Source organism: Nomascus leucogenys, chromosome 6 (assembly GCF_006542625.1).
Source record: "Nomascus leucogenys isolate Asia chromosome 6, Asia_NLE_v1, whole genome shotgun sequence".
NCBI classification, from domain to species: Eukaryota; Metazoa; Chordata; class Mammalia; order Primates; family Hylobatidae; genus Nomascus; species Nomascus leucogenys.
Genome location: NC_044386.1, coordinates 94105721 through 94121252, shown reverse-complemented (window position 1 = coordinate 94121252; position 15532 = coordinate 94105721). Strand labels below are relative to the sequence as shown.

The 15532-nt window shown below is 51.6% G+C and overlaps 1 protein-coding gene across 2 annotated transcripts; it reads left to right on the top strand.

Annotated features, from left to right (window-relative positions):
• Positions 1-8238: 8238 nt before the first annotated feature.
• LOC100585507 (cytochrome P450 1A1) lies at positions 8239-15260 on the top strand. 2 transcript variants are annotated; one of them, XM_030814766.1, is made up of 7 exons: positions 8239-9350; positions 11681-12534; positions 13089-13215; positions 13301-13390; positions 13480-13603; positions 13749-13835; positions 14028-15260. In XM_030814766.1, the coding sequence occupies exons 2-7, from the start codon at positions 11710-11712 to the stop codon at positions 14311-14313; spliced, it is 1539 nt and encodes a 512-aa protein (XP_030670626.1). In that variant the 5' UTR covers positions 8239-9350; positions 11681-11709; the 3' UTR covers positions 14314-15260. The 2 variants fall into 2 exon arrangements, with proteins under 2 accessions (XP_030670626.1, XP_030670627.1); XM_030814767.1 differs by lacking the exon at positions 13749-13835.
• The last annotated feature ends 272 nt before the right edge of the window (positions 15261-15532 follow it).

The window sequence follows — 15532 nt, the reverse complement described above, 5'->3', positions numbered from 1 at the left end:
TGGAGGGTTCCTAGACAAAACAAGAGTGGTGAGTGCCAAGAAGGAGGAAAAATCAAGATTGGGGGGAAGGGCTATTGGGTGTCTACAAGTGACGGAGCAGTTGAGTTGGAAAAGGATTCGTAAGTTGGCTGAGTGGCCCTCACTGGCTGGACACCCCAGTGGATCTGAATAGGCTACCTCCTTGGCAAAGACCGTAGGAGCATGTCCGCCTCAGTCTGTTCTCGGTTGCTATAACAGGATACCACTGACTAGGTCAGGCGTCGTGGCTCACACCTGTAATCTCAGCAGTTTGGGAGGCTGAGATGGGTGGATCACTTGAGGTCAGGAGTTCGAGACCAGCCTGGCCAATATGGTGAAATCCCCGTCTCTACTAAATAAATGCAAAAATTAGCCGGGTGTGGTGGTGCATGCCTGTAATCCCAGCCATTTGGGAGGCTGAGGCAGGAGAATCACTTGAACCTGGGAGGTGGAGGTTGTAGTGAGCCGAGATCACACCATTGCACTCCAGCCTGAGTGACAGAGTGAGGCTCAATCTCAAAAACAAACAAACAAACAAACAAACAAACAAACAAACAAAACAAGCCAAAACACCAAAACACAGAGGGGGACATTACATGGTAAGAGGCAAGAGTGTGGTGTCAGCTCAGGTCTCTCTTTTCTTATAAAGCCTCCAGTCTCATTATGGGAGCACCACGTTGATGACCTTATCTAATCCTAATTACTTCCCAAAGCCCTCACTACCTTCAATCAACATATGAATTTTGGGATTATGTTTCCAACACATGAAAATTGGGGCGCACATTCCAACCAGGGCAGAACACTTCTAGGAGCACTTGGCTGATAGAGAAGTGTCCCCAGAGGCTCTGCTTTGATTAGAGGACATGAATGTTCATTATCAACGAACATCAGTGTTTATATGTAAAGAGGCATTACTAACTTGGAAACAGAGTGTTCCTCTGATCATGCCGAACATGCCCTTCAGTAGGTCAAACATTCCCCTGCAAGGCTGTTTTCACAATTCATTGGCTTGGGAAACATTTGTGCAATAATAAACTGCTAACCTGAGAAGGATTAGTCAAATTCTCGTCTATAACATGGACCTAAATTAACCATATTTGATGTTATTAAAGGCAGAAGAGAAAGGAAAAAGAAGATCTCCTTTCATCTCCACTACCTTCCATCTAGGGTCAGTCCAGAAGCTCTGAGCCACCTGCTCCCCAGCTTTCTCTGAGCAGCATCCCGGAGGCTGGATCTTCATAGCCCTTCCCCACCCACCAAAACGTGGAGGATTTTTGTCCCAATCCTGCTGAGAGCAGCTGCAGAGCCTGATCTCCCCTGATTACTGTGTTGTATCTGGAGTGTGGAGAGAGAAGCCATCCTGTTGGGAGGAACCTGGAGACTTTAAAATTGGAGGAGGTTGGGAAAGTCTGAGGATCATGGCCATGTGGTTGGCAGTGAGACCCAGCCCAGATGTTGGCCTTGGATAGAGTGAAGCTGGCACAAGGCAGGGTGCTAAGCTAGGCCAGACCAAGATGAACTTCTTAAGGCAGGAGTGTACCTGATCACCTATCTCCTGGGAGCAAAATGATTAATGCCCATCTAGCAGGCATTAAAAAAGCATCTGAGCTGAGGAGATCCATTCAGCTGACTGTCTTGGACTTGGTGCCCTGCCTACCAGGAACCAGACTCTCACACAAGGCCTCTGCCACTTCAAATCTTGTGTATTTTCCCACTTGGGGGCCTGCCACGCTTATATTCAATTATTTAACAACTGTCTATTTAGCATCTACCATGTGCTAGGTGCTATTGATGAAGCATTGATCACAACAGATCAAAGTGCCTGCTCTGTTGGAGCTTACATTTTAGTTGAGGGATATAGCCTATCTGCAACATAAATACGCAAAATATACAGTATGTTTGGAGTCTCTAAGTGCTATAAAATTAAGGAGAGAGAAGGATAGAAACTATGAGTCAGGGTAACAGTTTTAGGTGGGATGGCCAAGGAAGGTAAGGAATACCTGAGACTGGGTAATTGATAAAGAAAGGAGGTGTAATTGGCTCATGGTTCTGGAGGCAGTACCAGCATGGATGCAGCATCTGCTTCTGGTGCGGGCCTCAGGAACCTTATAATCATCCCAGAAGGTGAAGCGGGTGCAAGAGAAAGCAGGAACAAGGGTGGGGGCAGGTGCCACATACTTTTAAATAATCGGATCTCACATGAACTTAGGGCGAGAACTCAATTAACACCAATGGGATGGTGCTAAACCATTCATGAGGATCCGACCCCATGATCCAGTCACCTCCCACCAGGCCCCACCTCCAACACTGGGGATTACATTTCAACATGAGATTTGGAGGAGACAAACATCCAAACTATATGAGAGTCTGGGCGTGGTGACTCACGCCTGTAATCCCAGCACTTTGGGAGGCCGAGGAGGGTGGATCACCTGAGGTCAGGAGTTTGAGACAAGGCTGGCCAACATGGTGAAACCCCATCTCTATTAAAAATACAAAAATTAGCTGAGTGTGGTGGTGGGCACCTGTAATCCCAGCTACTCGGGAGGCTGAGGCAAGAGAATTGCTTGAACCCAGGAGGCAGAGGTTGCAGTGAGCTGAGATCATGCCACTGCAAACACAGCGAGACTGTCTCAAAAAAACAAAAACAAAACTATAGGAGAAGGCATACTGAGAAAGTGATATTTGAGGAAGTAAGACATGAGGATTTTGGGAAAGAAGAGTTTTCTGGTAAAGGGGGTGGATGATGAGAAATTACTTAATGGGTAATTGTACAGTGCTTTTGGGTACCTTAAAAGTCCTGACCCTACCACTTCGCAATCTACGCATGTAACAAAATTGCACTTGTACCCCATATATTTGTATGAAAAATAAATAAATAAAAATTGGAGAAGGGGGAAAGGCAAATGCAAGCAAGCTTTAAAAAAAAGTTTGCTGGTGAAGGGAGGAGCAAGTGCAAAGGCCCTGGGGTAGAGCGCTAGATGCTTTCCACTTGTCTCTCCAGACTCACTTTCCACCCTTCTCTACCCACCGTCCTAGAGGGCTAACTTATGCAGGCTGCATTCATGGACTATTTGCATCCTGGCTTCCAGTTAGGTTCCATTCATGGAAGGCACCAGTAGGACAGAGAGCACGAATAGAGTGAGGTTGGAACATGTAGGCTGCTTCCCTGCAGGGTCTTTGAGCACTAGCTGCGACCCTCTATTGAAGGCCACAACTCCTGTCTATAGCCTTTCCATAGCAACCCTCTCTGGGTTCCGTTTTCTCCTCCTTTCCCTTGTTGGCTGTTTGCTTGGAGCCAAGAAGCCTCCAGCCTCCATGGTGGTGAGCTCTGCTCCCAGACTGCTGGGAGTGCAGGAGGAACTGCACAGTGACACAGCACAGACTCAACTGATCAACAATGTCACGCGCATGGCTTCTCTCGCAGGAACTGGCCAGCCAACAACTTGACAGCATCACGGGGTCTTCTGGAGATACAATTTGCCTCCCAAAGTGGTTCGGATGGTGGCCATTTAGGTACAGAAGCAGACCAGTGGGAAGCTGCTAGATAGAAGTAACCTCTTAGGACTCTGTTCAACCTGGGTAGGTCTTCTTGGGGCCTGCAAGTACCAGGCTTTAGTCACTCAGAGAGCTCTGCTGGGTAAGCCTTCCTGGATGGCAGGTTTGGGTTCTTGCAGCTGTAAGTCCCCCAAACCCACCTCATACTAGAAAAGAAAGAGGAGGAGGAGGAGAGGGAAGAGAAGGAAGAGAATGAGGCAGGGGTGAAGAAGAAGGAAAAAGAGGCAGACAGGAAGAGAAGGGGGAGGTGATGGTGATATTGGTTTTTTAACAGGGACCTTCTATGGGTGAACTTCACTGACTTCAGGAATAACCAGATCTAGAGGCTTAATGTCTTCAATTTTTCCCCCTCTTCCTCCCTCATCTCCCAGATCTGCTTTTCCTTGAGTAGGTATCATTCTAAGGCCGGCTTCCTTAAAAAATGACTACTGGCAGTTTCAGACTTACTTTCTAGCCAGTGTAGCCACCCCTGACAGGAGAACCTCTCTTTTCCATTGATTTCATCAAAACTCCCATAGGGGGCTGGACATGGTGGCTCACGCCTATAATCCCAGGGAGGCCGAGGCAGGGGGATCACCTGAAGTCAGGAGTTCAAGACCAGCCTGGCCAACTTGGTGAAACCCTGTCTCTACTAAAAATACCAAAAAAAAAAAAAAATTAGCTGGATGTGGTGGCAGGTGCCTGTAATCCCAGCTACTTGGGAGGCTGAGTCAGGAGAATTGCTTGAACCCAGGAGGTGGAGTTTGCAGTGAGCCAAGATCGCACCACTGCACTCTGGCGAGCGACAGAAGGCAGGGGGTGTTGGGAAACTCCCATAGCGTTCTCATTGGCTTGGCCTGGGGTGGGTCAGCTACAGTAACCCTATTAGCTGAGAGTGGGGTGAGGTGATCTCGAAATGACAATTGATGTGGTGTTGCCAAAAGAAGGGAGAACAGATGCTGGGCCCCCAAAACCCACCCATGCCCACCATCACTGGGGTGACTATATAACTTATTATCATCCAAGCCAGGATCTTTTGAGAGTGAAAGAGGGCACTTTTAACAATTCTTCCAGGGCGACAGGCTTAGACTGCCCTGGGAAAGTACTGTCATCCTAACTATAGCAGCCAAGAGCCAGGGAGCCAAGAGCTGCCCCATCTGAGCCCTGTATCCTGCAAACTCAATCTCTCTGGCTCTCTGGGCACAGGCAGGAGAGGAAGGGAAGATGCTCAGGCTCAGATCTCAGTAGGAGAAGAGGGTGACTTGGTGGGGTGAGAACACATTGGGAGACAAGTCCCAGTTCTCCACATCCACCCAAACTGCCTTCACCCTGACCTCCCACTACCATCTGTTGTTCACATTGTGTCTCTTCCCCATGCTAGGAATGCCCTTCCTATGCTCCTTAGACTCCAGGGCCCTTCTCTAGTTCTCCACTCTCTAGGGGGCATCTCTTTAACACCCCTCCTGCCCCCGCCTCCTCACAGCTCCTGCAGCATCTCCAGACTCATCACAGGACTTGTCTAGGGTATGTCTCCCATCTCTACCATGGGGCAGGGGTTTGCTGTGGGTCTTGCTTGTCTCCCAGTCCCCTTTGCTCACAGCCTTCAGCAGGGCTCACTGAAAGCCCTAGGCTGATGATTTTGCTGGGCTAAGCCCTCTCAGCTGTCTCCATCTCTCCAGCCCAGAGCCCTTTCCCCTCCCCAGCACTTCTGCCCCTGCTCCTGGTATTGATCACTAGGGAATCCTAGCCAAAGAGCTTCTCACGCAAAGGCATGCAAACTTTGACCCAGGATTGAGTGCTGAGCTCCAGGCCAAGGTCCTCTAACCTCCTGCCTGACTCCCTCCTCTGCCCAGTGCTCAGTGTGGGCCCCCTTCCTGTTATTGTGAACTGTTAGCCAAGACACGGCTTGGTGATGAGAAGTGCAACATCTTTTGTAACCCCAGTGCACCAGTCCAGGGGTGTGGAGAGGTGGGGGGCCCTGGCCCAGGGACTGAGTCTGTCTATCTTTGGCCCCCTGGGGCTTCACTTATAGTCTGGGATGATAAGTTATGGTGAGAAGGGCCCTGGCCTAGAAGCAAGAAGCTGGAGTTCTAGGCTCTGCTTTGATTTGCCATGCATACTTGGGCCTTTTCTTTTCTGGCACCCATCTCTCCACCTAAGAAGTGAGAGAGGAATTGGCTTTATTAGCTAATGAATTTTTGAGGAGTCAAGAGCCTCTTAGATAATGCAAGCAAAGCAATGCACTTTCTATCAAGAGAAGGGTCCCTGGTTGGGAGCCCCAGCACTAGATGGTCTTCCAGCCCTGGTGACCAGGCTGCCATGATTTTCCAGAGCTGGGGCATTGGTGGGGGGGCCCTGGGAAGCTGAAGAAGAGGTTATGCTGCAGAGCATGTTGGAGGATCTGAGTGCCTTGCTCTCTACTTCCTTGCCATGGCTTCCACAGAGGCTCATTCTCTGGCTCTAGCTCCAACTAGGATTGAAGGACAGACCTCTCTTGGGTACCATGAAGCTCCTCAGACTGAATCAAAGATGCAGAGGGTAGAATAATTGGAAGGACGCTGAGAAAGCCCAGCAATACCTCCCTTGTCTCCTGCCTGTTCTGTTGCCTAAATTCCACCATTATAGAATCAGCACTTTGGATTCAACATCTCTCTTGCCATTTGGCCTGCGTATAGTATAGCTGTGTCTAATTCCTTTACCAGTTATTAATATCTTGCCTGGACTTGGCTTATCAGATCAATTTCCTGCAGGTTGGTTTTCCTTGTTAGAGCATACGGAAAGAAGTGGCAGGTTGGGTCAAGGCTATAGCAAGTATCCAGTGTCCTAAGAATTACCATGGAGAAGTGCTGGAAACAGCGACCAGGAGAAACCTAATTTTCTGGGGGGAGAATCCAGAAAGGCATCCCAGAGGAAGTGATGTTTTATCTGAGACTCAAGGTAGGGGACACTAGAACTAGAAGCAGGCAGGCCTGGTAGGTTCTGCTAAAGATTCTCATTCTTGTCTTCAGAGTGGTGGGAGCTACCAAAGAAGTTTAAGCAAGGTGGTGATGGAATGAGATTTTGCATTTTTGACAGGACCACTCTGGGTACCACAGGATGGAGAAGTAATTGGAAGGAGCAAAAGGCAAATGGGAACCTAGGTGGAGGCTAAGTGCTCCAGGGAGCAATGATGGGCCCTGGATGAGTTGTGGCAGTGGAGCTGGACAGATGCCAAAGCACATGCCAAGCAGAGAAATGTGCCTCCTATTCTTAGCACAGTAGCCCAAGTGACCTTGCTTCTCTTACACCCCAGCCATGTCTCTATCTCGCACAGAGGAAGTCTCATGTTTCTCAATGGGGTGCTCCCTGCACATGGGGCAGGGCGCTGTCCCTCATCGGCATCCCATCCCCTGGGACTACATGCCAGGAGAACTCCCCAGTCACATGACCTCTGCACATCCCTGGTACTGCTCAGTCCTTCAAGAACCACTGTGGTGGGGGGTGGCGGGAGGCTTTGATTTTGCTTGTTCCCTCTGCCAGCTGCAGTCTTTTTTTTTGAGATGGAGTCTCACTCTGTCACCCAGGTTGGAGTGCAGTGGCGCGATCTCAGCTCACTGCAACATCCGCCTCCCAGGTTCAAGCAATTCTCCTGCCTGACTCCACTCTCCGCAACCACCCCTCACCGCCTCAGCATCTGGGATTACAGGCGAGCGACACCACGCCCGGCTAATTTTTGTATTTTTGGTAGAGACGGGGTTTTGCCATATTGGCCAGGCTGGTCTTGAACTCCTGACCTCAGGCGATCCTCCCGACTCGGCCTTCCAAAGTCCTGGGATTACAGGCGTGAGCCACCGCACCTGCCCAGGTACACTCTTTATCCAGATATCTATGCGCATTGATTCTTGACTCCACACTCCTGCCTCTCTCCGCAAGGCCTTCTCTGACCACCTTGTTTTGAATTGCAATCTGCCCTCACGTAATCCCTACGCCTTTTCTGTTTAATTTTTTTCAACCGCACTTTTTACCCTCTGACATTCTCTAGATTTGGGGCATATAACTTGTCTCCTTCCATCAGAATGTAAACTCCACGAGATTAGGAGTGCTGTCAGCTGTGTTCCCTTCTCTATCAATCGCCAGCGCCTCTGAACAGCTCCTGGCACATAGTAGTTGCTTGGTACATATTTGTGCAATGCACGAGGCCGCATATAACCGGAGTGGGAGGTGAGGGGATTATTTTCTGGCCTGGACCAGCGACGGATGGTGGTGCCACCGGGTTGGGGAGCACGCTGGGGATGGCGGGTAACGATGTTAGTTGGGGCCAGGTTGAGCTAGGCACGCAAATAACAACTTTTTTTTTTTTTCCTGGAAACCCTGTAACAGGAAGGCTCCGGAGGGCGGGATAGCGTCGGAGGCAGGCAGCTAGGCCATGCCAGGTGGCACTGGGGCTTCGTGTCGTGCCACAGGCGTGGACCGAAAATGCGGACACATGCAGGCTGCCTCTCCTTGCAGGCAGAAGCCGCACGCAGACCTAGACCCTTTGCACCGCACCCCCTTATTCAATCGCGCACCCGCCACCCTTCGACAGTTCCTCTCCCTCCACCCCAACCCCACGCCGCGCGCGAGGCTGGCCCTTTAAGAGCCCCGCCCCGACTCCCTCCCCCCTCGCGTGACTGCTAGACCCGCGCCGGGCCGGGGAATGGGGCGGCCGGGTGGCTGCGCGGGCCTCCGGTCCTTCTCACGCAACGCCTGGGCACCGCGCCCCCGGGCCAGGTGGGGCGGGGACGGGCCGCCTGACCTCTGCCCCCTAGAGGGATGTCGCCGGCTCACGCAAGCTAGCCGGGGGTGGGGTGGGGGCTCCGCGCCAGGTGCCCCCTCCGTGGTCCCTGGGCCCCAGAGTCTTTCCTTGGCCCCCCGCCGCCGGATTTCTGTGCTCCGCCAATCAAAGCACTAGCAACCCCGGGAGCCAAGAAGAACCCTCAAGGGCCGGTGGGTCCTGGCTGGAGGGACCGCGGGTTGCAATCAGGACTAAGGCGATCCTAGAGGCGGCGAGGAGCCGCTAGTGAGCGCTCAGCGCGCCTGCGCCTTCGCCATCCATTCCGATCCTTCAATCAAGAGGCGCGAACCTCAGCTAGTCGCCCGGGCTCTGGGGGACAAGGCCAGCCCCGCGGCGCCTGTGGCCTTCCGGCCCCCGTGACCTCAGGGCTGGGGTCGCAGCGCTTCTCACGCGAGCTGGGACTCAGTAACCCCGGGAAGAAGGTCACCACGGGGCAGCCCCGCCCCCGCCTGCCGAGTCTGGATAGGCTGTAGCGCTGGGGAGGCATCTGCACGCCCAGCGTTCCAGTGGGTGCAAAAATGACGAAGAGGAGTCCCCGCGCCCCAGGATGGAGCTTCCTGTACCCTCTCTTCGGGCTGTCCTGGGACTTCTCCCTCAAACCCCCTCCTCGGCTGGGTTCTGCACTGCCCTTGGGACGCCTTGGAATTGGGGCTTCCAGGTGTCCCCAGCCCTCACCCCTCTATGTACAGGCACCGAGATGAGGTGTCCCATAGTGCCATAGTGGGTTCTTGCTCCCCTCCCCCCTCCGCCACCTTTCTCTCCTTTCCCAGACAGACCAGCCTGGTTCAGGCTGCTCCTCCCTCCATCTCAGCTCGCTCCAGGGAAGGAGGCGTGGCCACACGTACAAGCCCGCCTATAAAGGTGGCAGTGCCTTCACCCTCACCCTGAAGGTGACAGTTCCTTGGAACCTTCCCTGATCCTTGTGATCCCAGGCTCCAAGAGTCCACCCTTCCCAGCTCAGCTCAGTACCTCCTTACAGCCACAGGTGAGTTGCTGGGGGGCTTCTGGCTTGCCCCTTCTCTCCCAATAAAAGGAGCATTTTGGTGCCTTCAGGACTTCTTAGGTAGCTACCTGTCCAGCACCTCCAAAAAGGGAGGCTCAGAGTGTTTTTAGTGACCAGGCAGTCTAGCCCCCTAGTGGGGAAACTGAGGCCAGGGGAAGAGGAGGACTTGCCCATGGTCCCACAGCTGGTACCAGACCTCTAGATACAGATGGCATCTCATTCAGGACTTAAGGACCCAGACTCCAGCTCCATCCTCTAGTGAGTGACTCTCTGCCCACCTTGGGGCTTCCCCATCAAGGCCACCTGGCAGGCTGGAATATGTGCAGCCCCTCCCTCAGGCTTTCTGATGACAGGGGCTTCTCCTTGGGTGGGCAGGGTGGATGGAGGGGGTGGGGTGGATGAAGGGGGTGGGCTGGATTCTTACCGGCTGTACCCTGCCCTAGCCTAAGAAGCTACCCCTGGCAGATTTTACCCTCCCAAGGGTGGCTTGTCAGTGCTGAGATGTCCTAGACAGCTGGAACAATAGAGGCAGATCTGTGCAGGAGTCCCAGGCCTTTCCTATTTCATTGACCATCTTCTTTGTCTTTTGCTGGGAGACAATCAGGGTGACAGATTGCCAACTGCAGGGAGCTGGAAATACCAGTCCCTAAAAACTCATCAGTCACATCTCCCTTGGCCTCCTACCATCTTACAAAGGCTGCAGGTCCTTGGGATACCCATTGTGCAGAAGAGGACACCATAGCACACCAAAGCCTGGCACTGTCCCCTGTTGACTCGGGGATCTAGTGTGCTTTGATATTTAGTCCCTCCAGGAAGCCTCCCTCCACTATAATACTTGTGGTAGGAACCATCCATCTCCCTGTCTTGTGAGTTTCTCCTGTGGGGAGCCTCACTGGTAAGACTGTCAGGTTCCCCACAGCAGATCTGTGTTTTCTCTTCCCTCTGGATCCAGCTGGGTACTCTGAACTGAGAGATCTTGTCTTACCCTCTCTCAGGTGTTGAAATTGGACCCCAGAAAAGTAAAATGTGCAATCCAAGATCACTTTGACTAGAATGTTGGGTCTACTGACCTCCAGTCCAGGGTAGCAGGCAGAGATGCCTGACATGTTGGAGAGAGTGGTTTATGAATTTACACACCCTTTTTAGGTCAAGCTTACAGCGAAAGTATTGCCTCAGTTTCCTTTCAGTTTAGATCCATTCCTGATTTCCCTGATTCCAGTCTGGGGTTTTCTTACAGCCTAGTGGGAACCTTCCATTTATTCTCTGCTCTCTGGTAACCTGCAAAAGGGGGAGGTCCAAACTGTTCATTCATTGAGAATTGAGCAAAAAAAAAACCCTGGCCTGGATTTCTCTGACTAAAGAGCTCAATCTAGCTGGTCTCCAGCTGCCTTTAAACTGTGGATCAGTTGAACTCAGAGAGCTGGGGCTGAGAGCAATGTGGTTTGGGAAGTGGCCATCCTGTCCCCTATCTCTTCCTCACTCTGTCCTGGGGTCTGGTGGGATTTCCTGCATGCTGGGATTGAGCAGCAGAGAACTGAGGGTTCTGGGAAAATTCCTTCATTGATCTGACCACTCTTCAAAGGGAGGTACATGTGACAGCAGCTGGGAATTTCCAGGGAAGTGTCCCTAAGGAGTCTGAGTCCTGGCTCTGTCACTGATTGCTGGGGGACTTTGGGCAAGTCAGCGCTGCTTCCCCCAAATGTTAAATGAGGCTAAAGGATCAGATGATCCCTAATTCCCCTGAGAACATGATTTTCCTAAGTGTGGTGGGTAGGACTCGGGGTGATACACATTGATTATGTGTTTATTTTAATGTGTAAGGGGAAAAATCAAACTTGTACTTTCACACAGATATTGTTTATGATGATATGTAGATAGATTTAAAGTTGATTTTAGGAAAATGTGAAGTAAATAACAGTACTGGTACTATGTGGAAATCACCAATTGACATTGGAAGATGTCACTTTAGATTGGTACAGCAGTTAAGAGAAAGCATTCTGCAATTAGGCAACTTGGCTTGGGAGTCTGCACCCAACATTTTGGCTGTGTGACCTTGGGCAAGTTACTTACCTTCTCTGAGCCTCACTGCAGGCTACTTCATAGATTTGTGGCCAGGGCTGAATGAAGAATGACTGTGAAATTCTTAGCCCACAGTGGTAGGTCAACAACTTCTCCCCACCTCATCCTCTTCTTCATGCCCAGTAAGCAGTTCTGGTGGAAAGGTTTCCCCTTTCCCTGACACTCTAGATATTGGCTGTACTCATCCCCCAATCTGATGGCTTGATTTTTTTTCTTTCTTCACCTTCTCTCAGCAGCCACCTCCAAGATCCCTACACTGATCATGCTTTTCCCAATCTCCATGTCGGCCACAGAGTTTCTTCTGGCCTCTGTCATCTTCTGCCTGGTATTCTGGGTAATCAGGGCCTTAAGACCTCGGGTCCCCAAAGGCCTGAAGAATCCACCAGGGCCATGGGGCTGGCCTCTGATCGGGCACATGCTGACCCTGGGGAAGAACCCTCACCTGGCACTGTCAAGGATGAGCCAGCAGTATGGGGACGTGCTGCAGATCCGCATTGGCTCCACACCCGTGCTGGTGCTGAGCGGCCTGGACACCATCCAGCAGGCCCTGGTGCGGCAGGGCGATGATTTCAAGGGCCGGCCTGACCTCTACACCTTCACCCTCATCAGTAATGGCCAGAGCATGTCCTTCAGCCCAGACTCTGGACCAGTGTGGGCTGCCCGCCGGCGCCTGGCCCAGAATGGCCTGAAAAGTTTCTCCATTGCCTCTGACCCAGCCTCTTCATCCTCCTGCTACCTGGAGGAGCATGTGAGCAAGGAGGCTGAGGTCCTGATCAGCACGTTGCAGGAGCTGATGGCAGGGCCTGGGCACTTTAACCCCTACAGGTATGTGGTGGTATCAGTGACCAATGTCATCTGTGCCATTTGCTTTGGCCAGCGCTATGACCACAACCACCAAGAACTGCTTAGCCTAGTCAACCTGAGTAATAATTTCGCGGAGGTGGTTGGCTCTGGAAATCCAGCTGACTTCATCCCTATTCTTCGCTACCTGCCCAACCCTTCCCTGAATGCCTTCAAGGACCTGAATGAGAAGTTCTACAGCTTCATGCAGAAGATGATCAAGGAGCACTACAAAACCTTTGAGAAGGTACAGTCTGGGGAAAGGCAGGTGGGTGGTGGGAAGCAGACGGCATCAGGGCCTGGGAGGTCAAAGGTAAGAGGAACTGCATGGGGCTTGGCAAGTTCTCAGGAAGGCTTCAACCTGGGATCTTGAAGCCAGTTGTGGAATAGTCTTCTTCCTTGGCAGGGAAATAGAACTTTTTCTTGACTAACCCTTCCATGCTTCTACAGACAGCAATAGCCACTGAACAGCCATTACATGCAGGACCCTGGGCAGTTGTTGAGGGAGCCAGGAAGAGTTAAAGAGTTCATCTCCTGGCCTCATAATAGGAAGAAGATAAAGAGCACATCCAGGTGATAACAGTACAAGATGCTGTGTATCAGATGTCCCTTGAGTTGGGGCTAGCAGCATTCTAAGGTAGTAGGAGAGAGCCTTGCAGAGGCAGACAGAAGCTGGGACAACAGCCTCAGGGGGCATCACCTCCAGAAAAAATGTGCTAGGAATAGTGAAGGACCAGACCTGGATGGAGAGGTAGCTCTGGGTTTGAGATCTTGCTCACCTGTGGACTTTCCCTACCTAAGGGCCACATCCGGGACATCACAGACAGCCTGATTGAGCACTGTCAGGAGAAGCAGCTGGATGAGAACGCCAATATCCAGCTGTCAGATGAGAAGATCATTAACATTGTCTTGGACCTCTTTGGAGCTGGTATAAGTTACCCCATTGTGTGCTTGCTGTGCTCAAGTGCCCTGACCTGCTGCCTGCCTAACTTCTTCTGTTCTACCCTGTCCAGGGTTTGACACAGTCACAACTGCTATCTCTTGGAGCCTCTCGTATTTGGTGATGAACCCCAGGGTACAGAGAAAGATCCAAGAGGAGCTAGGTAGGTAGTGGCTCCTTCAAATGGGTCAATGCCAGGGGCCTGGCCAGGTCTAGGCAGCCCCTGCATCCATCTTGTCCCGTGTTCTGCAGACACAGTGATTGGCAGGTCGCGGCGGCCCTGGCTCTCTGACAGATCCCATCTGCCCTATATGGAGGCCTTCATCCTGGAGACCTTCCGACACTCTTCCTTCGTCCCCTTCACCATCCCCCACAGGTAAGGCCCCATGGAGCCACTGCTGTCTATTACTTGTCTTACTCTGGACCACATACCTGATTAGGGTTAGTGGGAGGGACACGGCATGGGAGACAGGGAGATTTGCCTGTTGCCCTGAGCCTGACAGAGCTTCCTTTCTCCCTAGCACCACAAGAGACACAAGTCTGAAAGGCTTTTACATCCCCAAGGGGCGTTGTGTCTTTGTAAACCAGTGGCAGATCAACCATGACCAGTAAGTTCAGAGATGCAGAGGAAAGGCTGGGTCCACCCTCTTAAGCTCTTATATATGATTAATACAATCATTGCATTGATCCTCCTGTCCATGGGCTGCTTGCCTGTCCTCTATCCTTTGGGGCTGGAGCTCCATTCACTTGATGCTTCTGAGCCCTGAGCTGCCACTTCAACTGTCTCCCTCTGGTTACAGGAAGCTATGGGTCAACCCATCTGAGTTCCTACCTGAACGGTTTCTCACCCCTGATGGTGCTATCGACAAGGTGTTAAGTGAGAAGGTGATTATCTTTGGCATGGGCAAGCGGAAGTGCATCGGTGAGACCATTGCCCGCTGGGAAGTCTTTCTCTTCCTGGCCATCCTGCTGCAGCGGGTGGAATTCAGTGTGCCACTGGGTGTGAAGGTGGACATGACCCCCATCTATGGGCTAACCATGAAGCATGCCTGCTGTGAGCACTTCCAAATGCAGCTGCGCTCTTAGGTGCTTGAGAGCCCTGAGGCCTAGACTCTGTCTACCTGGTCTGGTTGGGCAGCCAGACCAGCGGGCTGGCCTACGTGGTCTAAGGTTCAGCCTGAAACTCACAGACACTGATATGGCTGCAGTTTTGCTATCTGGGCTGTGGGGAAGCCTAAGGGATCCTGCCTGCCCCTACCGTGGACATGCCTCTGCACACCCTCCAGAGACAACAGGTAAAACAGGGCCACATAGATGCTGATGGAGACTTCCCAAGTTGTGCTTGAGCCAGGTGGCCTGCTAGGGTTAGGAGGTCCTTAGGCCTCAGAGAAGCTCTGAAGAACTCTCTGGAAGCCCCTGGGCCCAGTAGCTAGGTGGCTCTGTGGGGGTGCTGACTGGCTTGAGCAAATTAGAACTGGCCAAACCAGGACCTTGTCCAATCTTTGACAATTGGGAGCTGCCAAGAGTGAAGGGAAGAGACAGCCCAGGATACTGGCACAGAGGTAGTCTCACTGCTTGAACTAGGTTGAGCAATCTGACCCTATGGCTCTAGGACACAGTTCCTGGGAACATCACATTCCTCTGCCCTTCCTGCAGGCAGGAACAAACAGGGCTGCCTTCTGGCCTTGTAAGACCCTTATTGCTGTCCAGGAGGGGCTGGGGACTTGTGTCTATGGGGAGCACAGCGCACAGGGAGTGCACATATCCAGGCACAAGGACTAGGGCTGGAGTGAGGGGGTGGTATTTCAATTACTTTCTATTGGTCTCCCTTCTCTACACTCTTGTAATAAAATGTCTATTTTTAATGTTTGTACACAACAATCTTTCTATTCTAGCCTGCATTGTGCTTGCATGCTTGCATAAGAGCTTAAGAACCATTGATTTAATGTAATAGGGAAAATTCTAACCCAAGTATCTAAAAATGTGTAAGAACAGCTACCTGAGCTAAATAAAGATATTGTTCAGAAATCCTATAGGTGGAGACTTTTTGAATCTTAAATGATTTATCACTCAACTAAATACTCACCCTGAACCCCATTCTGTGTTGGGTTTTGCTGTAGAGAGGAAGAAGAGGAGGTAGGAGTGAAGAGGTGAAGCTGCTGCACTTAGGCAGTCTGTTTGAGGGACAAGACTATTTTTTGAGACAGGTGCCCCAGGTTGTCCAGGCTGGAGTGCAGTGGCACCATTTTGTTTCACCGTAACCTCCACCTCCTGGGCTCATGCGATCCTCCCACCTCAGCCTCTG